The sequence below is a fragment of the Tiliqua scincoides genome, chromosome 1 (assembly GCF_035046505.1).
Source record: "Tiliqua scincoides isolate rTilSci1 chromosome 1, rTilSci1.hap2, whole genome shotgun sequence".
Classification (NCBI taxonomy): Eukaryota; Metazoa; Chordata; class Lepidosauria; order Squamata; family Scincidae; genus Tiliqua; species Tiliqua scincoides.
This window is the reverse complement of record NC_089821.1, coordinates 239,555,881-239,580,907: the sequence shown is the minus strand read 5'-3', so window position 1 is coordinate 239,580,907 and position 25,027 is coordinate 239,555,881. Positions and strand designations below refer to the sequence as shown.

The window sequence follows — 25,027 nt, the reverse complement described above, 5'->3', positions numbered from 1 at the left end:
GGCGACTAACTTCTACTGAGCAAGACCATCAGTCCTTTTAACTTAGAATAGCCAACACTGGCTCTCCAAGGTTTCAGACTGGAGTTTTTCTCTGCCCTACCTGGCGATGCAGGGAATTGAACCTGGAACCTTCTGCATGCAAAGCTGATGTTCTTCCACTGAGCTATGGTCCCTCTCTGAAACCTAGGGATTAAGAAGCATGATCCTCATAACTTATTTTTTTAAAGCATAATTTGTACCTGCCCCTCATCACTTCAACTACAAGAACGAAAATGGTCTTTACAGCAGGTGCATCCTAAGTCATCCTGCAGGAAAGTTTTCCAAAGTTCTCAGAAGAGAACTTCCTTGTTCCCTCCACCCCACAGCAGCCCCCTCAGTCTCTCCTGCACGTTAGGAGAATTGCTAGAAACCAGGCTGAGGAACTTTGTACGAAAGAAAGAGAGAGAGTGCTCTACTTAAGTCAGATGCCTTCATCTTATATTTGTGGCCGTTTCCTTCTTCCACTGCAGCCCTGCCATGCCTCCTTAGGAGTGGCTATTCGGGGTTGAGGGCAAACAGAGTCCTCCCAAATGTGGGGAAGAAGGAGAAGGGAATTTCCCTTGTGGAAGCTTCCTTCTGCATAATTTCTTAAGATACATCTTAATGATGTTTTTAACCTGTTCCTTCTCCTGAGCTTGGGGGATGAGAACTGGTCAACAGCAATGGACGACACCAGCAGGATGGGAAATGTTGCACAGTATAAGCAAGAGTTCCTAAATCCTCTATTATCCAAGGTTCTTGCTCCCATTCGTTGAGGATCTGGCTCTTCTTACTTGTGGGCAATGACGTTTTAGAAATGATGAAAAGTTGCTTCTCTCCTTTTCAGTGGTGGAGGCTGTAACTACCAACTCTTTCACCAGACCTTTTCCCAAGCCAATACCAAGCTTCTGACTCAAGAGACCCTCCCACTGCTTCTGAACCAGCCACTCTTGCCACCTTGCATTCCTGCAGACTGAAAAAAGGCAACCAACATCCAAACAAAAATAAAAGAGGCAGCATCCGTCAGCCTAGCACGCTGCTCCCAAACTGATTAGAAAACGAGCGTCAGTAAAATCTAAGACTCGACTTCCTTCCATGAGCTGTTTTTCTAGCCACCAAAGTCACTTCCATGGCTCTGACTATATCTAGCAACATTTTATCAGCTGTGGGTTGTCTGTCGGAGGGCCATGTCTTTGGGGCTGAGTACTGCCAGGCTTCAGATGGCCAAATGTCCTTGAGCATCCTAGGAGGATGCTAGGGGCTGTCCCACACCCCTAATTTAGGGAGTCTGGAAGTGGTCAAGAAGGAAGTTCTAAGGGTGTGATCAACCACACTGCGCTTTCCCTCTGAGATTTGGATGGGCAGGCTTGAAATGTATTTATTTAAATGATTTATATTTCTGCTTTTCTCTATGAATAGAAAGAAGAGATGAGTGCCTTGCAACACAAGGCCCTGGTAGATGCCCTTCAGTTAATTCTTTGTGAACCACACAAGACCAGTCAGACTGGGCCTAGAATGTGGCTAGAAGGAAGGACCATATTGTTTTGTTGGCAGCAACCTGGTCTTGAGACATTGACAAATTACAAAGTCTTAAACTGCAACAACTTCTGTTTTAGAAATATATCAGACCTAATCTCATCGTGGCTGTTACTGAACACCAAAAGACATTGCTCCAGCATCTAGTACAAAGAGATAGTTTTACTTGCCTGTCAGCATCAGTCACCAGTGCTAGACGCCCATAATCCCAGGCCACTTTACGCAGAATGGAAAAAACAAACAGCAGCATCTGGAGAAGGGCAAATAAGGAAATGTAAGGCAAAGTTACCTTGGCTGGCAGACACCCTGCCCTCTGCCCAGCCAATGTGGTAGAGATATGGTCACTGTGTTGTTACCAATGATATATATTGAGGCTCCATTTTCTCTATATCAAAAACCAGAATTCCAGAAGTGGGAAGAACAACTTCTGCCAGGGCATCACAAAACAATTTCTGCACACATTGCAACGTATGAAAATGCTCTTTGTCAGAATCACACATTCTAATAAAGCGCACAGATTACTCCAGCAGCAGTATGCTTCCTGGAGTGTGGAAATGTTTGTGCAGAAGTCGGCAACACAGATTCATGTGTTATCTCAACTCTCTTTAAAATGAAGATTTTAGCCTTCATGACTATGGAAAAAGATACTAAAGCAAAGCATGCAGGGCGCCCCAGGTCAGGGAAAGGGAGAGTGGAGCGATCTGCTCTGCCTCCACAAAAGCGGAGTGCAATCGCCCCACTCTCCCTTTCCCTGACCTGGGGCACCTTGCAGGCGCTTGCGCAGGACTCGCCGCACACAGGGATGGCTGCTGCAGGGACTGGAGGGTGCACCCCAGTCCCTGCAGCCCCGTCAGAAGGGAAAGCAGAGTGATCGTGCTCCGCTTCCGGTTTTGTGGAGCGGGCCACGATCACTACGCTTTCACTTTTCCTGATCTGGGGAGTCCTGCCAAAGGTTGCGCAGGGCTCCCCACACCCCTGGGAGGCTGCAGAAGGCTTGGGCAAGTGCACCCAAGCCCCTGCACCCCCCTGAGTGGCACGATCCTGCGGATCGCGCTGCTGCCTTCCCCCTGTCTCCTGGCTACCCCGCCCCTTAAGGGGGCAGAGGCCAGGACCCACAGGCTGGGGCGCCGCGACACCCCAGTTTGAATACCACTGCACTAAGCCAAATTTGAGGTGCCTGGAGAAATTCTTCACACCCTTCCTATCAGCCCTTCACTTTCACCTTTCTTGCCTGGAGGGCAGCAGGGACAATAGAAGCAGCGGCAAAGTCACTCATGCAGGGACATTCTTCCCCTTCTTTATCCCCCACCCTATGGCCATGGCCTGCTCCAGAATGCCATGAAATGAGTGGCAGCAGTGCTGTCAAGTAGGAATTTAAAAGAAGGAAGACAGCAAACCCCAAAGACTGCCACACCTTTCACCCAAGGAGAATGACAACAGAAGAGGGAGGAGGAAGGAAAAATCAAGGCTAATTAGCCTTGCTTGGCCACTGTTCCTCTTCACCTGGATTGTGCCATAATGATGGGGAAGAGCAAAGAGAAGGGGGACAAAATCTCTTCTTCCTCCCCACATGAAGGCCTTGGTTGCTGTTTTTCCTGCTGTCTTTATGCAAGGTAAAGAGAAGGTGGAGAAATAATTCTCAGAACTCAAGAATTTCACCTCCTCCATTTTGGGGGGCGCATGTGCACATGCATGCTGTTTCCAGCTCCAAAAATTATGCTGTGAATGCAAGCTGGGAGAAATTTGCCAACATCTGTACTGCGTCCCAGGCCTAAAGAGCTGATTTGCTAACAGCTGTTACTGTATGTGAGGGATAGGGCTGCTTGGCTGTTGGGCCCCAAGACACAACAACGCAAGTATGTGTCTGCATAGCATAATACCTTCTGGGTATTGTGTCCATGCCATGCACATTTATGAGATAACTTGCCAGAGCTGCAGGGAAAACGTCCAATTTCTCCAAGTTTACTGCCTAATTTAGAAGGAACTGATGGTACAGTATCTGGTGGGTGGAGAATTTGATCCTCCAACGTATTCAAATGTAACACCCTTGGATGAGATCAACTCAGTTTAGTCTCAATTCTATATACATTCAGAAGACTCCTTACAAAAAAGGGGGAAAAACTGAATCTTTATGAAATTAAGCCTGCTTAGGTCAAAACTAGCAAATACAAATACATATGTTTATCTAGTTTGAGCCTTATATTTTCTTCAAAGTAACAGCTGTACAAGGGCCCACGTGTGGAAGGCGGTAGGGGGTGTTGCAACTCCTACTTCTATACTGCTTTTCTGCACAAAATTCCTTCAAAGCTGCTCTGAGCACTGGAGGCCCCATTACAGCAAGCTCTAGGGAACCAGGGCAGGTACTGTTCAAAGGAAAAAAAGAAGTCCCAAACAGGACAGTGTTGCATTTGATATCTCTTCTATTTTGGCGTTTAGTCAAATCAATCATTTTTAATACTGACCTCTCAACACAACACTATAAATGCTAGTAATTTTTCCATGTTTTTTGTTCTTAAACATGTGCTCCAGCACAAGAGAAACACAATTAAAGAAACAGATTCTCAGAAGGCAACATCCATGGTTGCATGTCCATTTCATCATGTACACCGATTCCCTATAATGGCAATGATACAATGAGGTGGCATGCTTCAGGTAGTAGATTTAGGGCAGTCCCAAGACCTCCTGGTGCCTGAAGCGGTATGCCAAACGCTGCTCCCCTTACCTGGTGATGTGCAGCCTCTTTCAGTCCAGGGAATGGGGGCCTCCAGACCACTCTTTTCTCCTCCCCATTTTCTCTTCTGCTCTGTCCAGCTCTTCCTTTGCTCTTCCCAGTCCAGTGAATGGGAAGAGCAAAGGAAGAGAACATAAGAACAGCCCCACTGGATCAGGCCATAGGCCCATCTAGTCCAGCTTCCTGTATCTCACAGCGGCCCACCAAATGCCCCAGTTGAGCTGGGCAGAACAGAAGAGAAAGTGGGGAGGAGAGAAGAGTGGTCCAGAGCTCTAGCCCATCACTCTCTGCTCCTTCACACATCCTCTTTAGCTTCATCTCCCCCTTTTCCAATTCAGGAAGTGAGAAAAGAAGCAGTGGAGGTGAGTGGGTGGACAGAAATGGACACCCCCTCCATCTCCTGCCTTAGGTAATTATCTAAGTCAGCCTCATGGATGGGCCAGCCCTAGTTCCACTGTCCAGCATCAAGTTGTCAAATGTTTATATTATTACATTTATCCCCTTGTGAAGCATCAGTTCAATTTTCTGAATCAGACCCCTCAACGTTTTGGGCTGCCTCTAATACCTGAGCCAAGCACTTGTGTACTTACAAGAAAAACAGCACATGCGTACTTACAAGAAAGCACATAAAATCAAGGGCAAGGACAGTGGGCACTCCTCCAAAGGGCAAGCCCTGCAGCACAGTACTGCGGATGCGGGCGCTGTAGCAGTAATCCTTAGTGCTGTTGTTGCAGTTGCCGTTCTTGCAGGTAGGCCCTGCTGAGCCCAGGGTGGCAATCACAAAGGGAAGCATCTCTATTGCTGCATTGTCTTACCTGCAGAAAAGGGAAGAAAACCTGATTAGAAGCAAACCAGAAATGGCACAAGAAGATCTGGAGGGATCTGTTGGCCCATTTTTGTTTCCCAGCTCCTTAAGTCCCTTCTATGCAGTAGCCTTTTCTGCTACACAGGCTCAAAAAGAGATTGGCTGCAAATTTCTGTACTGCCAAACTTTGGCTGGACGAAGAAGGAAGCGAAGACATTGAGAAGCCTTGGTGGTCTTTGTTCCAAGATTATAACCTTTTGTTGATGGAAGCTATAAGCCAAGGGTTAAGAAAAATTCATGTGGTTGGTAAGGAAGAATATTGATATCCACCTTCCTAATGACCCGAATGGATAAAGAGAGCTGTCCTTCCTAAAATATTCAAATTCATTATTCTTATGTACATAAGAGATCTCCAGGAAGCACACAAACAGGGATGAAAGTAACAGCCCTCTGCTAATTTCTTTTTGTCCCTACCATCTGGTATTCAGTGGTATACTACTTCCATTTAGTTCTCACTAACCGAATTTTAATCTATGCTCATTGGCTTTTCATTGCTGAATTTGTGCGATTCTGCTTCAAGAAGTCTTTCCTATGTTATTATCCCAAGTTCTTATCCTTTTGACCACTATCCTGTAGGAACCCTAGTTTCAAAAAGGATCACAATTAAAACATAAAAATGAGCTTGTTTGAATGATCAAGACTGAAAGCAGGACTATAACACGCCTTGCTGATCTGACACAGCATCAAAATAACCTAAAATGCACAATTTTGATACATTTGCAGAGTGTTTAAGCCAAGTTTTCATGTCTTCTGGAACATGACTTGCTCTTTTGAAACACCTGGGAATTTCCAGAAGATATTTGGTTATGTTTTTAGGCAGGCTGTGCAGCATGGCCTTTCCCAGTTTGAAGAGACACTTGGCCAACAGTCTGAGGCAAAGAGGCAAAGAGGGAAGGCCCATAGCCAGGGAGACAGACCAGGGACAGACTGCACTTGCTCCCAGTGTGGAAGGGATTGTCACTCCCGAATTGGCCTTTTCAGCCACACTAGACGCTGTTCCAGAACCACCATTCAGAGCACAATACCATAGTCTTTTGAGACTGAAGGTTGCCTACTACTTTTAGGGAGCTTATTGTTTGGCTTTAGACTTGAACTAATAATTTCACCTTGGAAAATTCTTATTTGAAAGGTAATACATAAATGCTTAATAAAGGAATAAAAACCCAAATGCTCCAAAGCCTGGAAACCCCAAGTGCTAGTTGCTGCTGCCCCATGGAAAAGTGGGAACATCCAGTGCTGGCCAAGTGTACATTCTAGACAACATCATTTGTTCTATCCAAGTGGCCATAAATACCTGGCCACAGCCTCCCTTTTCTTTTGTTGCAGAGAGCACAAATTTACAAAGTGACAAGAGGTAGCATTCCAGGTTCTGACTCTGAAAAGTGCCTTCTCTTCAAACAACCATGTTATATTGTTGAACTATGTTTCTATTTAATTAACGTTTTCTAATTCCACTCACAGGTCAAACAAGCACAATCTATCCCTCAAATCTGATGCTAACGAGCAGTAACAACTAGTGCAAACAAGGTCTAATTAAAAATGAAAACAAAAACACACACCATGGCCACCGCTCTCATCCAAATTTTGACTCTGCAATGGTGCTATTTAGTTTGAAAAACATATCAGCCCCCCAACAGTGACTGTGTTCTCAGGCTGCTCATGAAATGCACTTTGCTGACAAATCTCCACTGTTCTGCCGCAAGAGTCCCCCCTGCTTTCCGAAATTAATTCCTATTGACTTGAAGGAGGCATGCTCTCAAGGATTCAGGCTGGCAGAAAAGTGATAAACAAAGGGCCATGCAGAGCCCTGATTGACAAGCAGCGCCTAGACGGAATCACCAAAAGGCTGGGACCTCACATGCTTAATAGGAGGTGCGAAGAATCTGGGAAGGGAGCCATGCAATGCATTAAATTAAATGGAGAGATAAAGTGAAAAGATAGCAAGTTGCTACCGCAGCTGTGGATGGATGAGGAGACAAAAAAACAGAGCAACAGGACTGAGCCCTGGGAAAGCAGGTGGGGAAAATGGTGTGAATCCTTTTCATACCATTAATGAGACAGACACGAGGGGGGGGGGGAACAGGAATGTGGGTTGGGGAAGAGGTAGGGAGAGTGCACAACAGCCATGATACTGACTGGGCCAGTCACTGACTGTCAGTTTGATCCACTGCACAACATAAAATAGAGGTGGGAACCTCAGTCTCGAAACCTTCAGTCTCGAAAGACTATGGTATCGCCCTCTGAATGGTGGTTCTGGAACAGCGTCTAGGGTGGCTGAAAAGGCCGATTCTTATCTAATGGAGCAGTTTAGTGCCAGGATAGGCAGATCTGACCCATGGGGTACAACAGGCAGTGTGGTCATAGGAACATAAGAAAAGCCCAGCTGGATCGGGTTAAAAGTCCATCTAATCCAGACTCCTATATCTCACAGTGGTCCACCTGATGCCTCAGGAAGCACATAAGACAACAGGAGACCTTTACCCTGGTGTCCTCCCTTGTATCTGGTATTCTGAAGTAGCCTACTTCTAAAATCAGGACGTTGCACATAGCCATCATGGCTTGTAACCTGCAGTGGACTTTTCCTCCAGAAATTTGTCCAATCTCCTTTTAAAGGCATCTAGGCCAGATGCCATCACCATATCCTGCGGCAAGGAGTTCCACAGACTAATTACACACTGGGTCAATAAATATTTTCTTTTGTCTGTCCTAACCCTCCCAACACTCAATTTTAGTGGATGTCCTCTGGTTCTGGTGCTGCGTGAGAGGGGAAAATAACCTCCCCCTATCCACTTTATGAATCCCCTGAATAATTTTGTACATCTCAATCGTACTCCCCACAGGTGCCTTTTTTCTAGACTGAAGGTCCTCCTGCTTAGTGAAATGAATGGAAGCCCATAAGAGTAAATTGAGCCCAGTGGAGGAGATGTGTGTGTGGGGGAGGACAGTACCATTTTGATGTTCAGGTCAGACTCTAAAATGTCTTGGGTTGGGCTTTCTAGGACCCCATCCTGTCCCTAACCTAGAAGCCCTGCGCTACCATTTGATGGAGGATACGACAAAAACGCACACACATAACTATCCTTGTTATACACCCCCCCCCCCAATCTTCTGCAGTAGAGACTATAGTCTTCCCTTTCTGACCATTATCAGAAAGCTGCTACTAACACCCCCTAGTCTTCTACAGCTGAAACACAGATGGAGTCAGATGAATCACAGATAGTCCATCCTGGAATGTGGAACACCTGCTTTGGGTCACAGAGAATTTTAAATGAGTATGACTCAAGTAACAGGATGGGTATATTGTCCATCATGGACCACTCCCAGATAATACGAACACTTTGCATTTAGACAGACAGGTCTGTTTATAAACACTTGAAGTGCTTTGCATACATTCCCAGACATCCTTACAACTACTGTGAAAGACAGATCAATATTCAGAGCTCCATGGGATAAAGAGACAGAGGTCAAGAGCAACTACCTTGCTTAAAGGCACCCAAAAAGTTCATGGGTGAACTCAGATTTCAACCAGGAGTTTCTAGCTCAGAACTCACACTATTAACCAGAGCCTTGCACTGGAGAACTCCTTATACCATGGCATGCTGGGGCCCAACTCTGAGAGGGATACCACTATGCTGGCAAACTCCTTGACCCAGTTTGTGGACTTGCCACTGAAACCTGTCCCTTTTTTCTTGTAAGTCAGGATACATCTGGGGAGGGGGAAAGGAATGAATGCCATCACTGGCAATATCATGTTGGCAGTCCAACAGCGGAATGGCAAACCGCCATTGGGATTGGCCAGCAACTGACATCAAAACCTATGAACAGTTAAAAGGATTTTAAGTTTGTTCACTTTGTGTTGTAAAAAAATTGAAATAAGCTTTACATGGAAAATAAAGCTCACAAGGCAAATCACATACTGCTCTCCCCAGCCCCTCAAAAAGGATTCCTGTCCAAACAGGTATGATCAGCCATATACCCTAGAGCAGGACGTAGGGCATTTTTACATCCATTATCCATTTCCACCAGCAGCCACTTGGAGCCCCAGTTTCAGAATGTCCATGAAACATCCTAATGTTTCACATGCTAATTAGCCTCACACTCCTCGGTCACAAATGTAATGACATGGATGAATGGTTGCTATTACTGCCCATTAGATACAGTTCAGACATTAAAAGTTCCTTGACAGCAAGGAAAGCTAGGAGTCTGAGGGATACCCTGTGAAACAACTGGGTGCAGAAATATCTGGGCCAGTTAAAATACTAAGTATGCTGCATTCATAGCTTAAATCCTTCCAGGTCAAGCCCATTTTTCTCAGCTGTACGGGGCTGTTTTAAGAAAAGTGCCAGCACTTTGAATTGTGCACTGAAATGGACTAAGAGCTGTTCCAGACTGGTGAGATGCATTCTCAGCACCAGCAACTAAGCAGCTGTATTCTGAACTGCAGTTTCTGAACGATCCTCAAAGGCGGCCCCATATACCACCTATTGCAATAGCGAAATTTGAACATTACCAGGACATGGGTAACTATGACCAGGCTTTCCCTGCCCAGATAGGCACATCTGTGAAAGGTGTTCTATGTCACAGAGGCACTTGGGCATCCAATGACAGAGCTGGATCTATGAGCATTCCCAGGCAGTGAACCTCACCCTTTAAGAAGAAGGCCATCCCACCTAGAACAAGTTGAACACCAAATCCCTGAAAAGAAGAACCACCCACCAACAGCACTTCCATCTTATCAGAAGCTAGCTTCAATTTGTTGGCCTGTATCCAGTTCATTTCTGAACCTAGACATCAAGGTAGCACCTCCACCACTTCACTTGAATCAGATTTGAAGGAGTGAGGGTGCACATGTGCTGGTTTCTACCAGTGTTCTGAAGAAAAATCCCTGCTTAGTCTTATTCAGTGGCTTCATGCAGAAGTTAAAAAGCATGGAGGACAAACACTGTCTGTAGCATGAATGCAACGGGAATGAGCAACACCCCCCTAGCACCAGTTTCTGGAACTGGCTCTCCAGACAGCATTTATGGTTCTATCCATGCAACCTCAACCCCAACTCCAACCTGCCTATCCAGAAAGAAGCTATTAAATGATTCTGGAGAAATAGCAAGGGTGCAGTTTCCAGTTCTTTTGCCCATAATAAGTTATTCTTTTTAATCATAAGGCAGTTTCATGTCAAAACTAGCCTGAAGTCAGATTGAAATGGTTCCAGAAAATCAATCTCATCCAAGAATGTCTGCAACCCAACCACCACCATCTTCTTGAGCACCTCACTCAAGCACAGAAGATTTGTGAACAATCAGTGGCGTGAAGTCATTTATTATGTTCTAGACTCTATCAACCAGTCCTCTTTTGCTAAATGTTTTGAGCCAGGTAGGACAAAGGTAGTACAGATTTACCCAAGCATCTTGTCTACATTCTTAGGCTACAACAGAAACTCATCCCTCAAAACATGCCTAGATGCTGCTCTGGACATTTGCTTAGGTTGAATTGCACAACTAGTGCATCCAGACAGGGGTGTATGCAAGTAAATTTTATCCTCTGTGAACATGGCACAATGTGCCTCCTAAGTTGCTGGATTGTACCCTGTGGATACTGTGATGTCCACAGTGTTTATAGTGGGTATTATCACTTACCCTTTTCTGCTTGCATCGGTAAAGGGGGGGGGGAGAGAGAAATATTATGAATATCAGGCCTCAAGAAGGAAGTACAGTCACAGCAACCACTCCCTATTCATTGGATCTGGCATAGGTAGGCTTGTTGAATTGCAAGCTAGTGGCGTACAAGGTCATTTGGCACCTGGGGCCCCTAAATTTTTGGCAACCTCCCTATGACAAAATTATTTTCAGTAATAGTCATGATATGAACTGAATAATAATAATGGCCAGAGAAGAAGCACAGACGGTGAATATTTTCTTTTATTGAACTTATATATAATAGGTTTTACATATGTAGTGAACATTAGAGATCATAGCCCAAATCAAAACACGGAAGGAAAGCCCATCAAGAAAATATGCAGCAGGCTTGTGATCCATCCTACATACCAAAAAAAGCTGTGTTTTTGTAATACAGAAGAAAAGCAAAACACACATACATTTATGAAGAATATATTTGATTTTCTGGAATGCTTGCTTCAAGCTATTTATTCCCAGTGTAACTTTTTTGTTACAGTGTACACCTTTGATTACAAGATGCACAGTGTAATCCACTTTTTGTTGCATAAGGCAGTTGTTTTCTCCTTTTCTGGATTTGATATGCTAGTAACCTAGAGATATTTCAACGCTGTTTGCTTCATTGCATTCTGCAAGAAATTACACATCAAATTATGTATCACATGATTGTATTATTCAAAAATGCCAAGATTTTAAAAATCTTTGTCACCTCCCCTGTACTTTGGCACCTGAGGCCTACACCCCCTGGCCCCTCATTTGAACGCCACAGTTCACAATAAGCACCTCTAAACTGATAGGTGATCCTTATATTAGGGGCCAATTGCAAGGCAGTAATTGCAAGGGGAAAAAAGGTAAAGCCCTCTCTTCCAACCATTCATCAAAAGCTTTCTTAATACCAACCATTCAGTGACTACATCATTATCTGATATCTCTTAGATTTTTGAACTTTGCGGTAATGGCATCATAAATGGGTAGCAATTATCATTAATTAAGTCACAGAAAATATTTGCATCCATAATTTTTTTTTAACATGGGGAAAAGGCAGCAAGCCAACTATATCCCATTCTAGAGCCCCATGTTTAAAATTCTTGAACAGCTGTGCAAAAAGGGTAGTTCTAGATTTTGTTTGGTGTGGCATCTTTTTGAACCTTTTTTTTGAAGTGTATAAAGGTTATATTTTACTGGTCTCTAATCAAAGCATGTTGAATATAAAGCTACTCCCTTTCAAGTTCACCAGCTGTTTTTTTTCCTCCTTTGTTTCCCCATTGGTGGCTACAAGGTTGGCACATCCATGAGGCCAACTGAATTAGTCACCTCAGGCAGTGGGGGAGGGGTGGCTACCTCCTTCCATCTGCTCACCTCCATGGCTTCTCCTTCTCCCATTCCCAGAACTGGAAAAGAAAAGAGGACAGGGTGGAAGTATGGTGGAGACAAAAGTGATAGGCTAGAGAGCATTAGACACATTTTGGCCCACCATTTTCCTCTCCTCCCCATGTCCTCTTTTGCTCTGTCCCCCTCTTCGTTTTACAAACCTCCTGTATGTGTATGTGCAACCTCCTGATTTTAGAAATGGCTATGTCAGAATGCCAGATGCAAGGGAGGGCACCAGGGTGAGGTCTCTTGTTATCTGGTGTGCTCCCTGGGGCATTTGGTGGGGCCGCTGTGAGATACAGGAAGCTGGACTAGATGGGCCTATGGCCTGATCCAGTGGGGCTGTTCTTATGTAAGCCAGAGAGTGGAAGGACCAGATAGGCTGGCACATCAGCAAGTAAGAGCAGTCAGCATCCGACAAAGGGGTGTCATATGCCCACCTGTGTGGCGAGGTACACCTTTTCCTGCACGGGACTAGTTATTTCATTCAAGAAAGTGAAGAATAGCCAACAACAGGGCTATTTCCTCTCTACAGGAAGGCTATTCCACCTGTGTTATGCATAGATGGAACACTGCACTAATAATATTGAAAAGGCGCATGCATGCTATCACACAAACTTTCAGATACAGTCAAGGCATCCTTTTGTGGCTGATCATGGGAAAGGGCCCTAAGTGAGGACAAGCCTGAGTTCAGATTCCATGAAGGAGATGAGAGCAGAGAAGTGTAAGTGGGGACGGCAGAAGGTAAATAACCATTTTTTTGTTGGAAAGACTCAATGAGTATAGATGGGGTCAATAATAAGTCAATCCAAAGCAAAAGGCTTTTTTGCACTGTTCTTGTGACTGTGATTCATGAAAAAGTCTCTTTCTAGTCCTCTGCCTTCCCTTCCTGTTGAATTAGGCAAGATTGTTTGCTAAGCCATCATCCTCACTTACCATTTGTCCCTTTATGGAGCAACATGAATCTGTCCCTTATTCCTCTGAGTCACTGTCTTCCGCATTTCGGAAACAGGGGTCTTATACAGGCTTTCACATGTCTCCATTATGTTTTCCTAATACAGAGCAACATGCCACCAGTGTTTCCCCCATTTTTGGTTATTTATGTTTTCAGATAGTTAACAGGGTCTTTAAATGGTTTCTTCATGTGCAATGAGGAACGGACAAGCAGCAATGGCTTTTAATTGTAGCCAGGTCAGCTGGTGCCCATTAAGGAGAGGGAAGTAACACAACTGTGACAAAAGAGAAATTGGGTATTAGCTGAAATGGTTGATGGTTGCGGGGGTGGGGAGGGAAAGAGACCTCATAAAATAGAACATATTTTATGGATAGTCCTTTGCCCAAGCAACCACCTATTACAAGTCCCCAGTTCCTCATAAGTGTGTTTTGAAAGGCAAAGGTGGAATCGGTTACATGAACCACTGAACTGGCACATGCAAAATGGATGTGGTCAGACTTGCCTTCTGTTTAATTGCTGCTGATTTGTACCTTATTGAGAATAACAGAATCATGGGGGGGTGAGGGGGGAGGAAGACAGGGACCTCTTTTCTCTTGCCCTACATTAGTGGCTACTGCAGACAGTTTCTGAAATTTTACCAGGCACTGCCCTGCACATTCGACAAAGCAATCTGCCTTGTGTATTGTAGGCAGACACACTTGCAGAGTTGTCCAAGAAGAACAGATCAGCAAGATGTGTGCAGAGTCATTTGCATTCTGCCCAGCAGGGATTGACACCAGGCAGCGACTAGACTGGACAGGCAAGGCTTGCGGACAATAAGCTTCTTGTTGAGCGAGAAGACAGTCTATCCTTGGTCTGAACTCCCATTGTGACAGAGCACAGCATGGGCATGCAACAAAAGGGACCACCTTTGTTTAATCATTGTTCTGCAGCCCAATCCTATGCATACTTATTCAGAGGTAAATCCAATTTCTGGCAGTAATATTTCTAGCAGAATATTAATCTTGGAATGCACAGAGACTTGAAGATCATTCTAGGATAAATCGTTGCTCTTGGATAATCAACATTAAATGCACATAGCTCAAGTTGACTGAGCAGACGTCAAATCACCTTGCCCAAGAAGGTAATACCAGCTCAGGAACTGCAGATTCTAGTCACTTCCACTGCCAAGTTCAACCCACATTTTCTAAGCAACAGGAGAAGAAACCGGGTTTTAGTCGCAAAATTCCATGAACCTTTTTAAATGGCTGAAATGGCACATACCTAATTTCAGCAGTTGCCCTATGATTCCAATTTCATATAAGATTCCTAATTTATATATAAGGCCCTAATTTCTCCCTGGGGGGAGTAACATTCTCCACTGATGTGGCCCCCAACACGCTCTTTAGACAGGACAAATATACTGTATATTGTTCTTGGGCTATTTCACGCTCATCCTTTATCTTGCCCCTTTCTACCAGTCTTCAAAATCATCATATAAAAACGCATTGAAAAATTCCTGCAGTCCATTGGTCAGGGTTTAACACAATCTACTTTTTAAGTATATCTTGCATGTACCCTATAAAACTCCAGTACCATTTCACCACTTCTCACTTGGTTGTACAAACAGTGTCTGCTCAAGTTAGTTTCTCAAGGGCATAATATGCATTCTTCCACTTTGTGCCTTCTTCTGCTCAGGAGTCTTCTAGCTCCCATCTGCTGGCTTTTGGTTGTCCAGAGTCAGTGGCATACCTAGGGAGGGGCAAGCGGGGCAAAAGCCCCGGGTACTGGCCCTCCAGGGATGCCTTGGAGCCTCGCCCTGCCCCCACCAGGAGGAACGCCCAGGAGCGCTGCTGAGAGACAGCTTGCTGCCTCTCCGTCAGTGCCTGGGCACCGACTGAGCCGCCTCTCCCCTCCTCTCCTCCTCTCTAAGAGGATAGGAGACAGGCAACCTAGAGAGGCACTTATGCTCTAGGGCAGGAGTGTCCAAAGTTTTTGGCAGGAGGGCCACATAATCTCTCTGACACTGTGTCGGGGGCCGGGGCTGGGGAAAAAAAAGAATTAATTTACATTTAAAATTTGAATAAATTTGCATAAGTTTATATAAGTGAATATATTAAAGATGAACTTATATGAATGAATGAAGGTGTTGCAATAGCTCAAGGTCTATAAAAGGCCTTGCACAAAGCAAGGCTGGCCTTTCCTTTGCTGCCGCTACTGCATCACAGATGTGAAACAGCAAGCAGTGGAGGGAGCCCTCATCCCACAGCTCACACAAGAGGTCAAACAGTTGCCCTCATGCTGAGAGCAGTTGCGTGGGGCCAGTGTGGGCTCCAACAAATCTCCGGAGGGCCAGAGGCTCACTGGAGACTGGGGGCTCCCTGAGGGCCACATGTGGCCCCAGGGCCGGGGTTTGGGCACCCCTGCTCTAGGGCGCCCATCTTGTCTCCTCCTATAAAGGAGGAGGAGGGGGGCGGCCCAGTTGGCGCCAAGACGCTGCCTCGGAGGCAGCATCTGGCTGCCTCCCAGGACGCTCCTGGGCGCCCCTGCTCTGCCTCTGAGGGCGTCCCTCAAAGGTGGAGTGGAAGTGGTGCGCGCCTCTTTGACTTCAGAGGGGACGTGCACTGCTTCCCAGCTGGGTCGCCCTGCTCCACTTCAGGGGCGGAGCAGAAGTGACATGTGCTGCTTCCCGACCAGGTCGCCTTATTCCGCTGCTGAGGGCGTGCCTCAGGGGCGGAGTGGAAGCAGCGGGCGTTCCCTCTGACTTCAGAGGGGCGTGCGCCACTTCCCGACCAGGTCCCCCTGCTCCGCCGCTGAAGGCATCCCTCAGGGGTGGAGTGAAAGTGGTGCGCGCCCTCTCCAATGTCGAAGGGGATGCGCGCCACCTCCCGGCCCCCACGGAGCCTTCCGCGCAGCTTACAAGCTGTGCGGAGGCTCCACTGCAGTGGTCTGGGGCCGGCGGGAGCAGCCCCAGACCGCTGCCATGGAAGCCCCCGCGGGGCGGAAGGCTCCAGGGGGGGGCCTCAGCTGCCTCCTCCATTCCCCCTTGTTTTTAAAGGTGGTACGGAGGAGGCAGCTGTGCGGAAGTAATTGCGGTGATGATGACGTCACTGCAATTACTTTTGTGTCACATGCGCGGGGCGGAGAAGGGGGGTGAAACGGGGTGTGGGAGGGCAAAATTCTGGGGGTTGCCCTGGGCATGGGGACCCCCAGGAACGCCACTGCCCAGAGTATTAACTACCAGAGCATCTCCAGAGGATGCTCTAGAATAGACGCAACTGAAAATGGTGCTGCATTAATGCACATGAATTGCACTTGTACATCACCAGGGCAAATCAGAGTTGCCGCTTCAGGTAGAACAATATCTCAATCATAGTTTCTTTCTAGTACAGACGTGCGCTGCTTAACAACCTTTTGCTCAACAACAGAGCAATATATGACAGTGGTCAAAGCACAATAAAGATGCTGTTAATGAGGAAATCTTGTTTCCCATTTCTTGCAGTAGAGTATCTGTTTATACAACAGAGAGGCTCTTAATGCAAAGAAGAGGCAATGTATCTCCAGTAGCCTGTGCAGCCAGCTAGTGTCTGTCAGTGAGTGTCTGTTTACACAACAAAGGCAATAGATTGGACTGAATGTTCACTTAAGTACCTAATTGCATAACAGGGTTATGAGAAAGTATCTCTGTCGTTAAGTGGTGCACACCCATACTGTTGAAAAGCGGTATATAAATAATAATAATAATAATAATAATAATAATAATAATAATAGTGTTGGCAACCTTCAGTCTCGAAAGACTATGGTATTGCGCTCTGGATGGTGGTTCTGGCACAGCGTCTAGAGTGGCTGAAAAGGCCAATTCGGGAGTGACAATCCCTTCCACACTGGGAGCAAGTGCAGTCTGTCCCTGGTCTGTCTCCCTGGCTATTGGCCTTCCTTCTTTGCCTCAGACCGTTGGCCAAGTGTCTCTTCAAACTGGGAAAGGCCATGCTGCACAGCCTACCTCCAAGCGGGCCGCTGAGAGGCCAGGGTTTCCCACCTGTTGAGGTCCACTCCTAAGGCCTTCAGATCCCTCTTGCAGATGGCCTTGTATCACAGCTGTGGTCTACCTGTAGGGTGCTTTCCTTGCACGATCAACGTTATTATTAACGAAAATAATTATTATTCAATGAAATAATCAACGAAAATAATAATAATTATTAAATAATAATAATACTCTACAATCATCATTCAGTTCTAGCAATTTTTGCAGAGTAAGTCAATTCCATTCATGCACACAAACACAACAGAAGTGACTGGTTTCTGGAAAGATCAGTGAACTGCAGGTGACATTCCTTGGGACTATTACCTAGGAAATTGCCTTGTCCTGAGTCAGACAATTGAACCAACTCAATGGCGCCAACACTGACTGGCAGAAGCTCTCCAAAGTTTCAGACAGGAATTGTTCTCTGCTTTCCCCAGAGATGCCAGGGCTTGATATTCTTTCATTGAGCTACGGCCCCTTCCCAAAGTACTAAGTACAAAGTCTGTTGTAGCTGGGAAGCTGGAGCTGAGAGAAAGTGACTTGCCCAAGGCCCACCCGGACAGAATTCCTAGCAGAGGCAGAATTCAAACCAGGAAAGTCTTGTTTCACAGTTCAGTTTTTTCACCATTGTGCTACACCAGTTTTGTTGTTAAGGCTCACATCATTATGGTTTTGTACTTGCTGATTCTGCAACTTCTGTAGACATACCTTCTGTAATTTGGGCATGGCTAGAATATACCAATGTAAGTTTTGCATAGCTATACCAATATATGTTTTGCAGTAGATACACAGGTTGAGAACCAGTTAGACTGCACCATGCACCTTTGAGCACCAACTAAACTGGTACAGAAAAACATAAGCCACACAAACAATGCATTGTATCTTCACAACACCAGCATGACCCTGAATGCATAAATATGCAGAGCGAGGTATTGGCCCTATAAGCAAGAAGTGATTGGTAAAATTCATTGTACTTCAGGAGGAGGGACTGTGTAATCCAAGCAGTCATATCTGTGCAACATATTTAGAGCCCAGTCCTATGCATGTCTACTCAGAAGTCTGTGTTCAGTGGGGCTTACTCCCAGGAAAGTGTGTATAGGGTTGCAGCCTTAGTCAGTTATTATATTTCCTGTTCCTTGCAGAAAATTCTGCTAAATATGAAACTATATAATGCTTGTGCACTGTTGTACAGTTACATGCTGGCTGCTCTATGTTAATAACCAAGGGCACTGGGGAGTAAATCTTTTCCCATATGGTCATAATGGGATGCTTAATTTAGTAATTGGTATGTACACACATATATGGATGCAGAAAAGAGTGGAACTGTAATCAGAAGCAAACACAGACAACCGCAATGTATGCCAAAAGCAGTGTACACAAACAGACAAACCTGTGATAGCTGAGGTTTCTGAAGCCACATAAAGAACATCAAGCCCCAGGAGAGAAAGGCCAGTGGCTAACCAAACATCTGACTTGTCAATGAGATGACTTGCTATGGACTGTTTGTAAACAGGAGGAAGGATTTCTTCAAGCTGCCTCTTAAAGAGGTCTACACTCATAAAGAAAATGAAATCAAATTAGCCAAAAGTGATCAAAAGATATCATTTCAGATTCTTGCAAGTATGACTGGAGGTGGGAAAACCACCTTTTGTTTAATATGGGGCTGTAATTGCTAAAGAGCAACCCACCCTAGAGAAGGAAACAGTGAAACTATGCACAAATTCTAGCTGCTCTGTGCTCAGAAGAAAGGGTTCCTGTAGTTGCTTTCTATAATCAACAGAAAATCCTCTCATTATTTCTAAGAGAAAAGGCCTTTTAGGTAGAGATGACAATGAATAAGCAACTGCTGAGTGACAGACTATGTCAAGATAGAGCCTTTCAGGTGGAAGGCAGCAAGGCAGCAAACAAGCAACAGTCCAGAAGGGCAAGTGAATGAAGGTGTTCTACATCAACAGGCCAAAATTAACACTCTGTAGAGCACCAAGTGTGTCTTTCAAGCTGCGGCTGTGACAAGGGGACACGCTTCACTGGTACAGACAGAATAGGACAACAGCAAGACTACAGCACAAACCAGGGCAAAATTGAAGAGAACCATACCTGGTCAAAGAAGAGAATATCAGCAAAATTCTGCAGGGGCAGGTGAGGAGAAGCCAGCATAAAAAAATTAGTTCCTAGGATTAGATTTTGTTGCATAAAGAGACGCTTGTCAATGTGATGACTTTACCACAGTCTTTGCCTCTTCCAGAAACAAGAGCAGCTTAATTGCTTCAACACTAATAAAATCATTGATCACTGTCAACCCTCATTGGGCATTAAGTAGGAAGACCAAGCCTCTTGGTCACATAAACAGAAAAACATTCCACAGTGTGCCAACATATTCATGGCTGATTTAGTTCCCGTCTCTCAAAGCCTCTATCATCTGAGCTACACTGAAAATACCTTCATCATCTGGAGGCATACCTAGGAGGCCCTTCAGGAATTCCACCACAGCTTCCAATGGACTTACTGCATAAGTACCATCTCACACTGGAAACCCACTCATCTTGCATATTGAAATTTGGACAGGTTTCCAAGAGGTCTCCAGAGGTCTCTCTGTACAAACTTGATACATGAAAACAAAGTATGATCAGGATGGCATTTTTGGTTGGTTGTAGAGCTTGTTGTAAGTATGTTCTCACTAATTCTTCCTTCAAGGACTGGGAGCCCCACTGTGGCTGCTGGGGCCAATTCTTACCATCCAGAGCTCTTGGCGATGATATCATCATCAACTTCCTGAGTGCTGAAAGGGAAAGCGTGGCCATGGAGTCACAGGCGGTATATGGTAACCTTGTTCAGCTGTGTGTGGCTTCAGTTACAGCTACATGGCCATGTGACTTACAGGGAAGTCTGATCAAATGGGAGAAGGTAATCTCTTAAGTATTCAGATTTCAAGCAGTTTAAAATCTTCCACAGCCCTTGGCCTGTGACTTTGATAGGATGCTTGAAAAATAAATGTGCAAGCCCTGAGAAATAAGATTAACTCAGTTTCTTCTGAAGCACTGCAAGGACTAAAGAACCTGAGGAACATCAAAATTCAACAGGTCTTAACTGAGAAGATGGCACTTTCTGAGTACTTGTTCTCAAGCACTTTACCCTACAATGGCCATGACTACTGCAGTTTCACTGTTTCCTTCCGCAGTGGAAGCAGGAAGCAACAAGGAGAGCTAACTCACATATAGAGTGGGAACACTGGCCAGCTTGGGTGAGAAATGCAAGGTTAAATAGGGGCACAGCTCAGAGGAAATTCATACATATTTCGAGCTCATCCTGGGCTATATTAAAACTGACCACACTTGCACATGGAAAAATACAAGGATCCAAGTCAAAGGGAGGAACCTCCTTCAGTCTTCCTTTACATTCTCTCAGATGAATGCTGCCAACTGGCCTAGTTTGTTTACAGTCTATTCCTGTCACTTTAATCTTGCCACAGCCTTGAACATGCAGAAGGGGTGGAATTTCACACCTGGCAGGTTGCCCTCGCTTACACCAGCATCCTGATATGAAGTATACAAAGATGAGTTTCTATAAATGTTCCACCAGTCATCTAGGGATCCAACAGGAAGACCCAGGACTGGAATCCAGATTCCGGCTACTAGCGGTCATCCTTCCTTTTCAACATGGCAAAGACTGTTATTAGTTTGTGGACTGTTTCTGCAAAGACTGTCACTGTAATTAGTTTGGGGAACTCCTTGCCACAGGATGTAGTGATGGCATCTTGCCTGGATGCCTTTAAGAGGGGATTGGACAAATTTCTGGAGGAAAAGTTCGTTATGGGTTACAAGTCATAGTAGGTATGTGTAAGCTCTTGATTTTAGAGACAAGCTGCATCTGATTGCCAGATGCAGGGGAGGGTACCAGGCTGCAGGTTGTGTCTGTTGTCTTGGGTGCTCCCTGGGGCATTTGGTGGGCCACTGTGAGATACAGGAAGCTAGGTAGATGGGCCCTTGGCCTGATCCAGCGGGGCTCTTCTTATATTCTTATGTCATAAAATGCAGTGGCTTTCCAGGACCACTAAAGCAAATCACACGCTCACAATGCACTTTAGTGCAAGCTGGGCTGAAATAAGAAACGTTTCCTAACCTATCTTAAGAGAAAGGCTAAGCAATAGAGCAAATTGCTCTGTCTTGTTATCTCGCAATTTAGAAGAGGAAGTGAGATGTTGATCAATAGTTTTCTTCTAAGTTGCTCATTTACAAATAGTGGGGGCAACCCCCACCTGGGTGACACTGGCAAGATGTATTAGGTATGAACAATTGTACATATATGTCTTTGGTAACCATACCAAAAAGAGTCAAGGCTCAGCATGTTCCTAAGTGCAGACCATCACAACTCCTCTGTGGGGAGGGAGAGTCAAGTGGGGTTGCAAGTCACTGTGCGTTAATTCACACTGGAGACAAACTAGCTTGGGAAAGAGGAAATGTATAGGTACCATAGGCAGAAATAGTGTGAGATGGTAGGAAGAGGCGGATATACCCAATGATGTTTCTGGAACCCAGGGATGGAGCAGAGAAGATCTTGTATAGGTACATCAAGAAATCATATCAAAAGTGGGCATAAAGCACATCTCTTGGGTCTGTGGCAACTCCAATTTAATCATTTTTCACTGGTAAATTTTCTTCTCCTGTTGCCACTCTACTGAAATTAGCTGAGGAAATTCATTTCCAGTTGAATCGCCATTCTTTAGGAGACCCTTATTCATTCCAACTGTTGCTACACAGACAGACAAAACTCAGTGTTTGGCTTAGGAAGTCTGCCTTGACTCCCCACTTGGTATGAGCTTTAAGTGTGCATAAAACCATGTTCCTACCTAAGTTGCAGAAATGGCAGATGGTGCAGACGTTTTTTTACTGTGCTGGTTCATAGATGAATTGATGACCAAAAACTAGCTATTGGTGGGGCTTTCACAGCCAACTAGCTACCTTCCTTTTTGCCTTGCTGGCCCTGCAAAGCATTCTGGAGCATGATCTGCCTTTTTCTGCCATTATGCCATTCTTTTTTAAGTACCCCTAAAGGTCCTGTTGAGTGTCCCTGGGAGTACATGAATCCCAGGTTGGGAACCACTGTTCTACTGGTATGTTGTTTACAGTGCATGGATAGTGTTTACAAAAAGGTGGTGAAGGCCAGAATTTAAAAAGAATAAAAAGTGTATCTTATAATCTTTTACTATGTTTAATAAATTAGAGACTGTACAGTTCTTAGGTAACAATTAGTGGTAAGTTATTTTCAGGATCTGGCCTCTGGTAAAATCAGTCAAAACTAGTCAGACACCCCCCTAAGTTTAACCCCTGACTTATACGAGGGTCATAGAAATTTAGCATAGGTTTTGCTAAAAACCTGCCCTCCGCTTATCTGTGAGATAGATTTATAGGTGAGTATCTGCAGTAGTCGCACATTCTATGACTAGAACTTCAAAGGAGAAATGGTCTATGAAGGGCAGAATATTTTGAAAAAATAAGACACTGAAAGCACAATTGCAAAAGGTTCCCATGAGAAGAATTGGGATTTGTGTAAGGAAGCCAGAGGCTGCACACAGAGCTTTCTGAAAAGTTGAGAAACAAGAGGAATATGTACAAGGAGCGGAAGGACAGTTGACAAAGAACAGTACGCAAGTGTAGTCCGCACCTGCAGTGAGCATATCAGAAGGCTAAAGCATAGAATGAATCAAAGCTGGAGAAGGATGCCAAAAATAACAAGAAATGTTTTTTGGGGGGTGGTGGTGGTGATGTTTAAAAGAAGAAAAATTTCAAGGAAGTGGTAGGCCTGATATGTGGAGAAGATGGGGAAGTGATAACAGATGATGGAAAAAAGGCAGAGCTGCTTGGTTCTTATTTTGCACATCTTCTCCCACAGAGGAATGGCAGCCCAATCTAACAGTTGCACTAATGAAGAACTGGGTGCACAATGACTCCAGACAAGCAGAGATGTTAAGGGAACAGGTAGCTAACGCAAATGAATAAGACCCCAGGATCAGATGCACTACATCACAGGGTACAGAAGGGGCTTGTGAGTGTGATCTCAAAGTTACTATCTGCAGTCTTTGAGAACTCCCAGAGAACAGGAGTACCTCCAGGTTCAGTGACCACCTGCCTCTGAATACCAGCTGTAGGGGAGCAGTGACAGAGAGGGGAATGCCTCTATCTCTTGCTGGTGGGCTACTCAGAGGCACATAGGGCACCGTGGGAAGCAGGAGGCTGGACTAAATGGGTCTGATTTGGCAAGGCTGTTTTGTTCTGGTTAGTTGCTATAGTTAGGAATGGAATCTCCAGATAGAGAGGCAGTCTATCTCAAAGTTCCAGTTGCTCCAGTTGAGGTTCCTAGAGATGACCAAATGTTACCCTCATCTTTGAAAAAGGAAGATCAGGGAAACTACATACAGACTAATCAGCCTGACACTGATAACTGGAAAGATCATGGAACACATTATTAAATGGTATGTCTGTGAGCACTACAAATATAATGGGGTGATTTCTAGGAGCCAGCATAGGTAGTCAAGAACAAGTAATGACAGGCTAATCTCATCTCCTTCTCTGATAGAGTGACGAATCTTCGACCATGGGAACACTGTAGACGTGTACCTAGGATTTCAAGCAAAGCTTTTGACAAAGTCTCCCGTGATATACCTGGAGATAAAACAGTAAAATGTAGTCTAGATAATACTACTGGTAGGGAGTCCATAGCTGGTTGAGCAACTGTTCCCAGCAAGTGCTATTAAATGGGTCCACATTAACCTGGAGGAAGACAGTGACTGAGAGCCACAAGGCTTGAGTCTTGAGCCTGAGGGGGCAGAGGGAAAGCATGTTAAATCTGCAGAGGAGATGGGCAGATGGACTAAGAGGTGAGCATTGGATCCTTGAGATCTAGGCAAAGGATGACCTTATTGCAGCTCAAAAGGGCTGCTCTGGAGCTGGTTGGGAGTGATAATTTGAGGGTAGGGTCTTTCCTGCTCTGGGAAGGTGTTGTTATAAACACCCTCTTTCCCCAAACATGTGTCCATCTTCATTTCAGAGTCGGGCAGGCCAACCTTTAGTGAAAAGTGATGAGATTTTGCTGAGAAAGGCCCCTCTATGGTTGATTAAATCTGGGTGCTTGAGGTCTGACAAAGGATAGCTAGCAAGAACAAGTCCTGCCTGAAATTGAATTACAATTGCCCAACTAGGTAGTTCCTTTTCAGACTCTAGGCCAAGAAGTCCTTCCACCTGAGATAACATACCCTGCCACACTATTGTTCAGTAGAAACTTCCTGGATCATCAAGCTCTTTTCTAGAAAACTCAATCAAGGCCAGGAAGCCCAAAATGCATCACTCAAGAAGTTCTCCAAACTCCTTTGTCCTGCAGATATTTCTTTGTTTCCTTTTGTGAAAAGTCCTATAACTTCCCTGTTCTTGAGGCAGATTATTAGAACAAGACACAGAAGAGAAGAGGAGAGTTTGTTCACTCCAGAGACAGTGGGGGAGTACAGCCTGGCATTTCACTTTGGAAGAAACTGGGAACTTTGCAGCCCTGCCTTGCTGTTCAATAAGGACTTAACACTCAAGCAAACCAGCAGACTAGGATAGGTGATTCCCCCCTTTGAACTCTCTCCCCCCCCAAAAAAAAGATTAGTTCTTTTAATAAACTCTTTATCTTCTTTAAAAAGCTCTGTCTTGTGGTTACTGTTAGCCTAAATTTGAGGCACTTTGAGATTGGTTGCACTACTCATCCATGTCAACGATCCCAAACCTTGTCGCACTGCTAGATTTGACCTCTTGCTTGCTAATATCCCCAATGTTAGTTATGTGCGCATGACACGTGTAGGTCACACGTGTACATGTGAAGGAGCAGTGTTGGCAACAGTGTGCAG

General features: G+C 45.0%; 1 protein-coding gene across 4 annotated transcripts in view; it reads right to left on the bottom strand.

Annotated features, from left to right (window-relative positions):
• The window catches only part of TMEM63B (transmembrane protein 63B), an 88,033-nt gene that overhangs the window by 37,946 nt on the left and 25,060 nt on the right, over positions 1–25,027 (bottom strand). For 2 of the 4 annotated variants that reach the window (XM_066618603.1, XM_066618602.1), the window contains exons 2-3: positions 4,902–5,100; positions 1,721–1,804 (exon numbers count right to left, since the gene is read on the bottom strand). In XM_066618603.1, the coding sequence (XP_066474700.1) occupies positions 1,721–1,804; positions 4,902–5,078 (261 nt within the window). In that variant the 5' untranslated portion in view covers positions 5,079–5,100. Of the gene's footprint in view, positions 1–100; positions 150–1,720; positions 1,805–4,901; positions 5,101–25,027 lie in introns of those variants that run through there. The other 2 variants (XM_066618604.1, XM_066618605.1) reach the window with 2 other exon arrangements.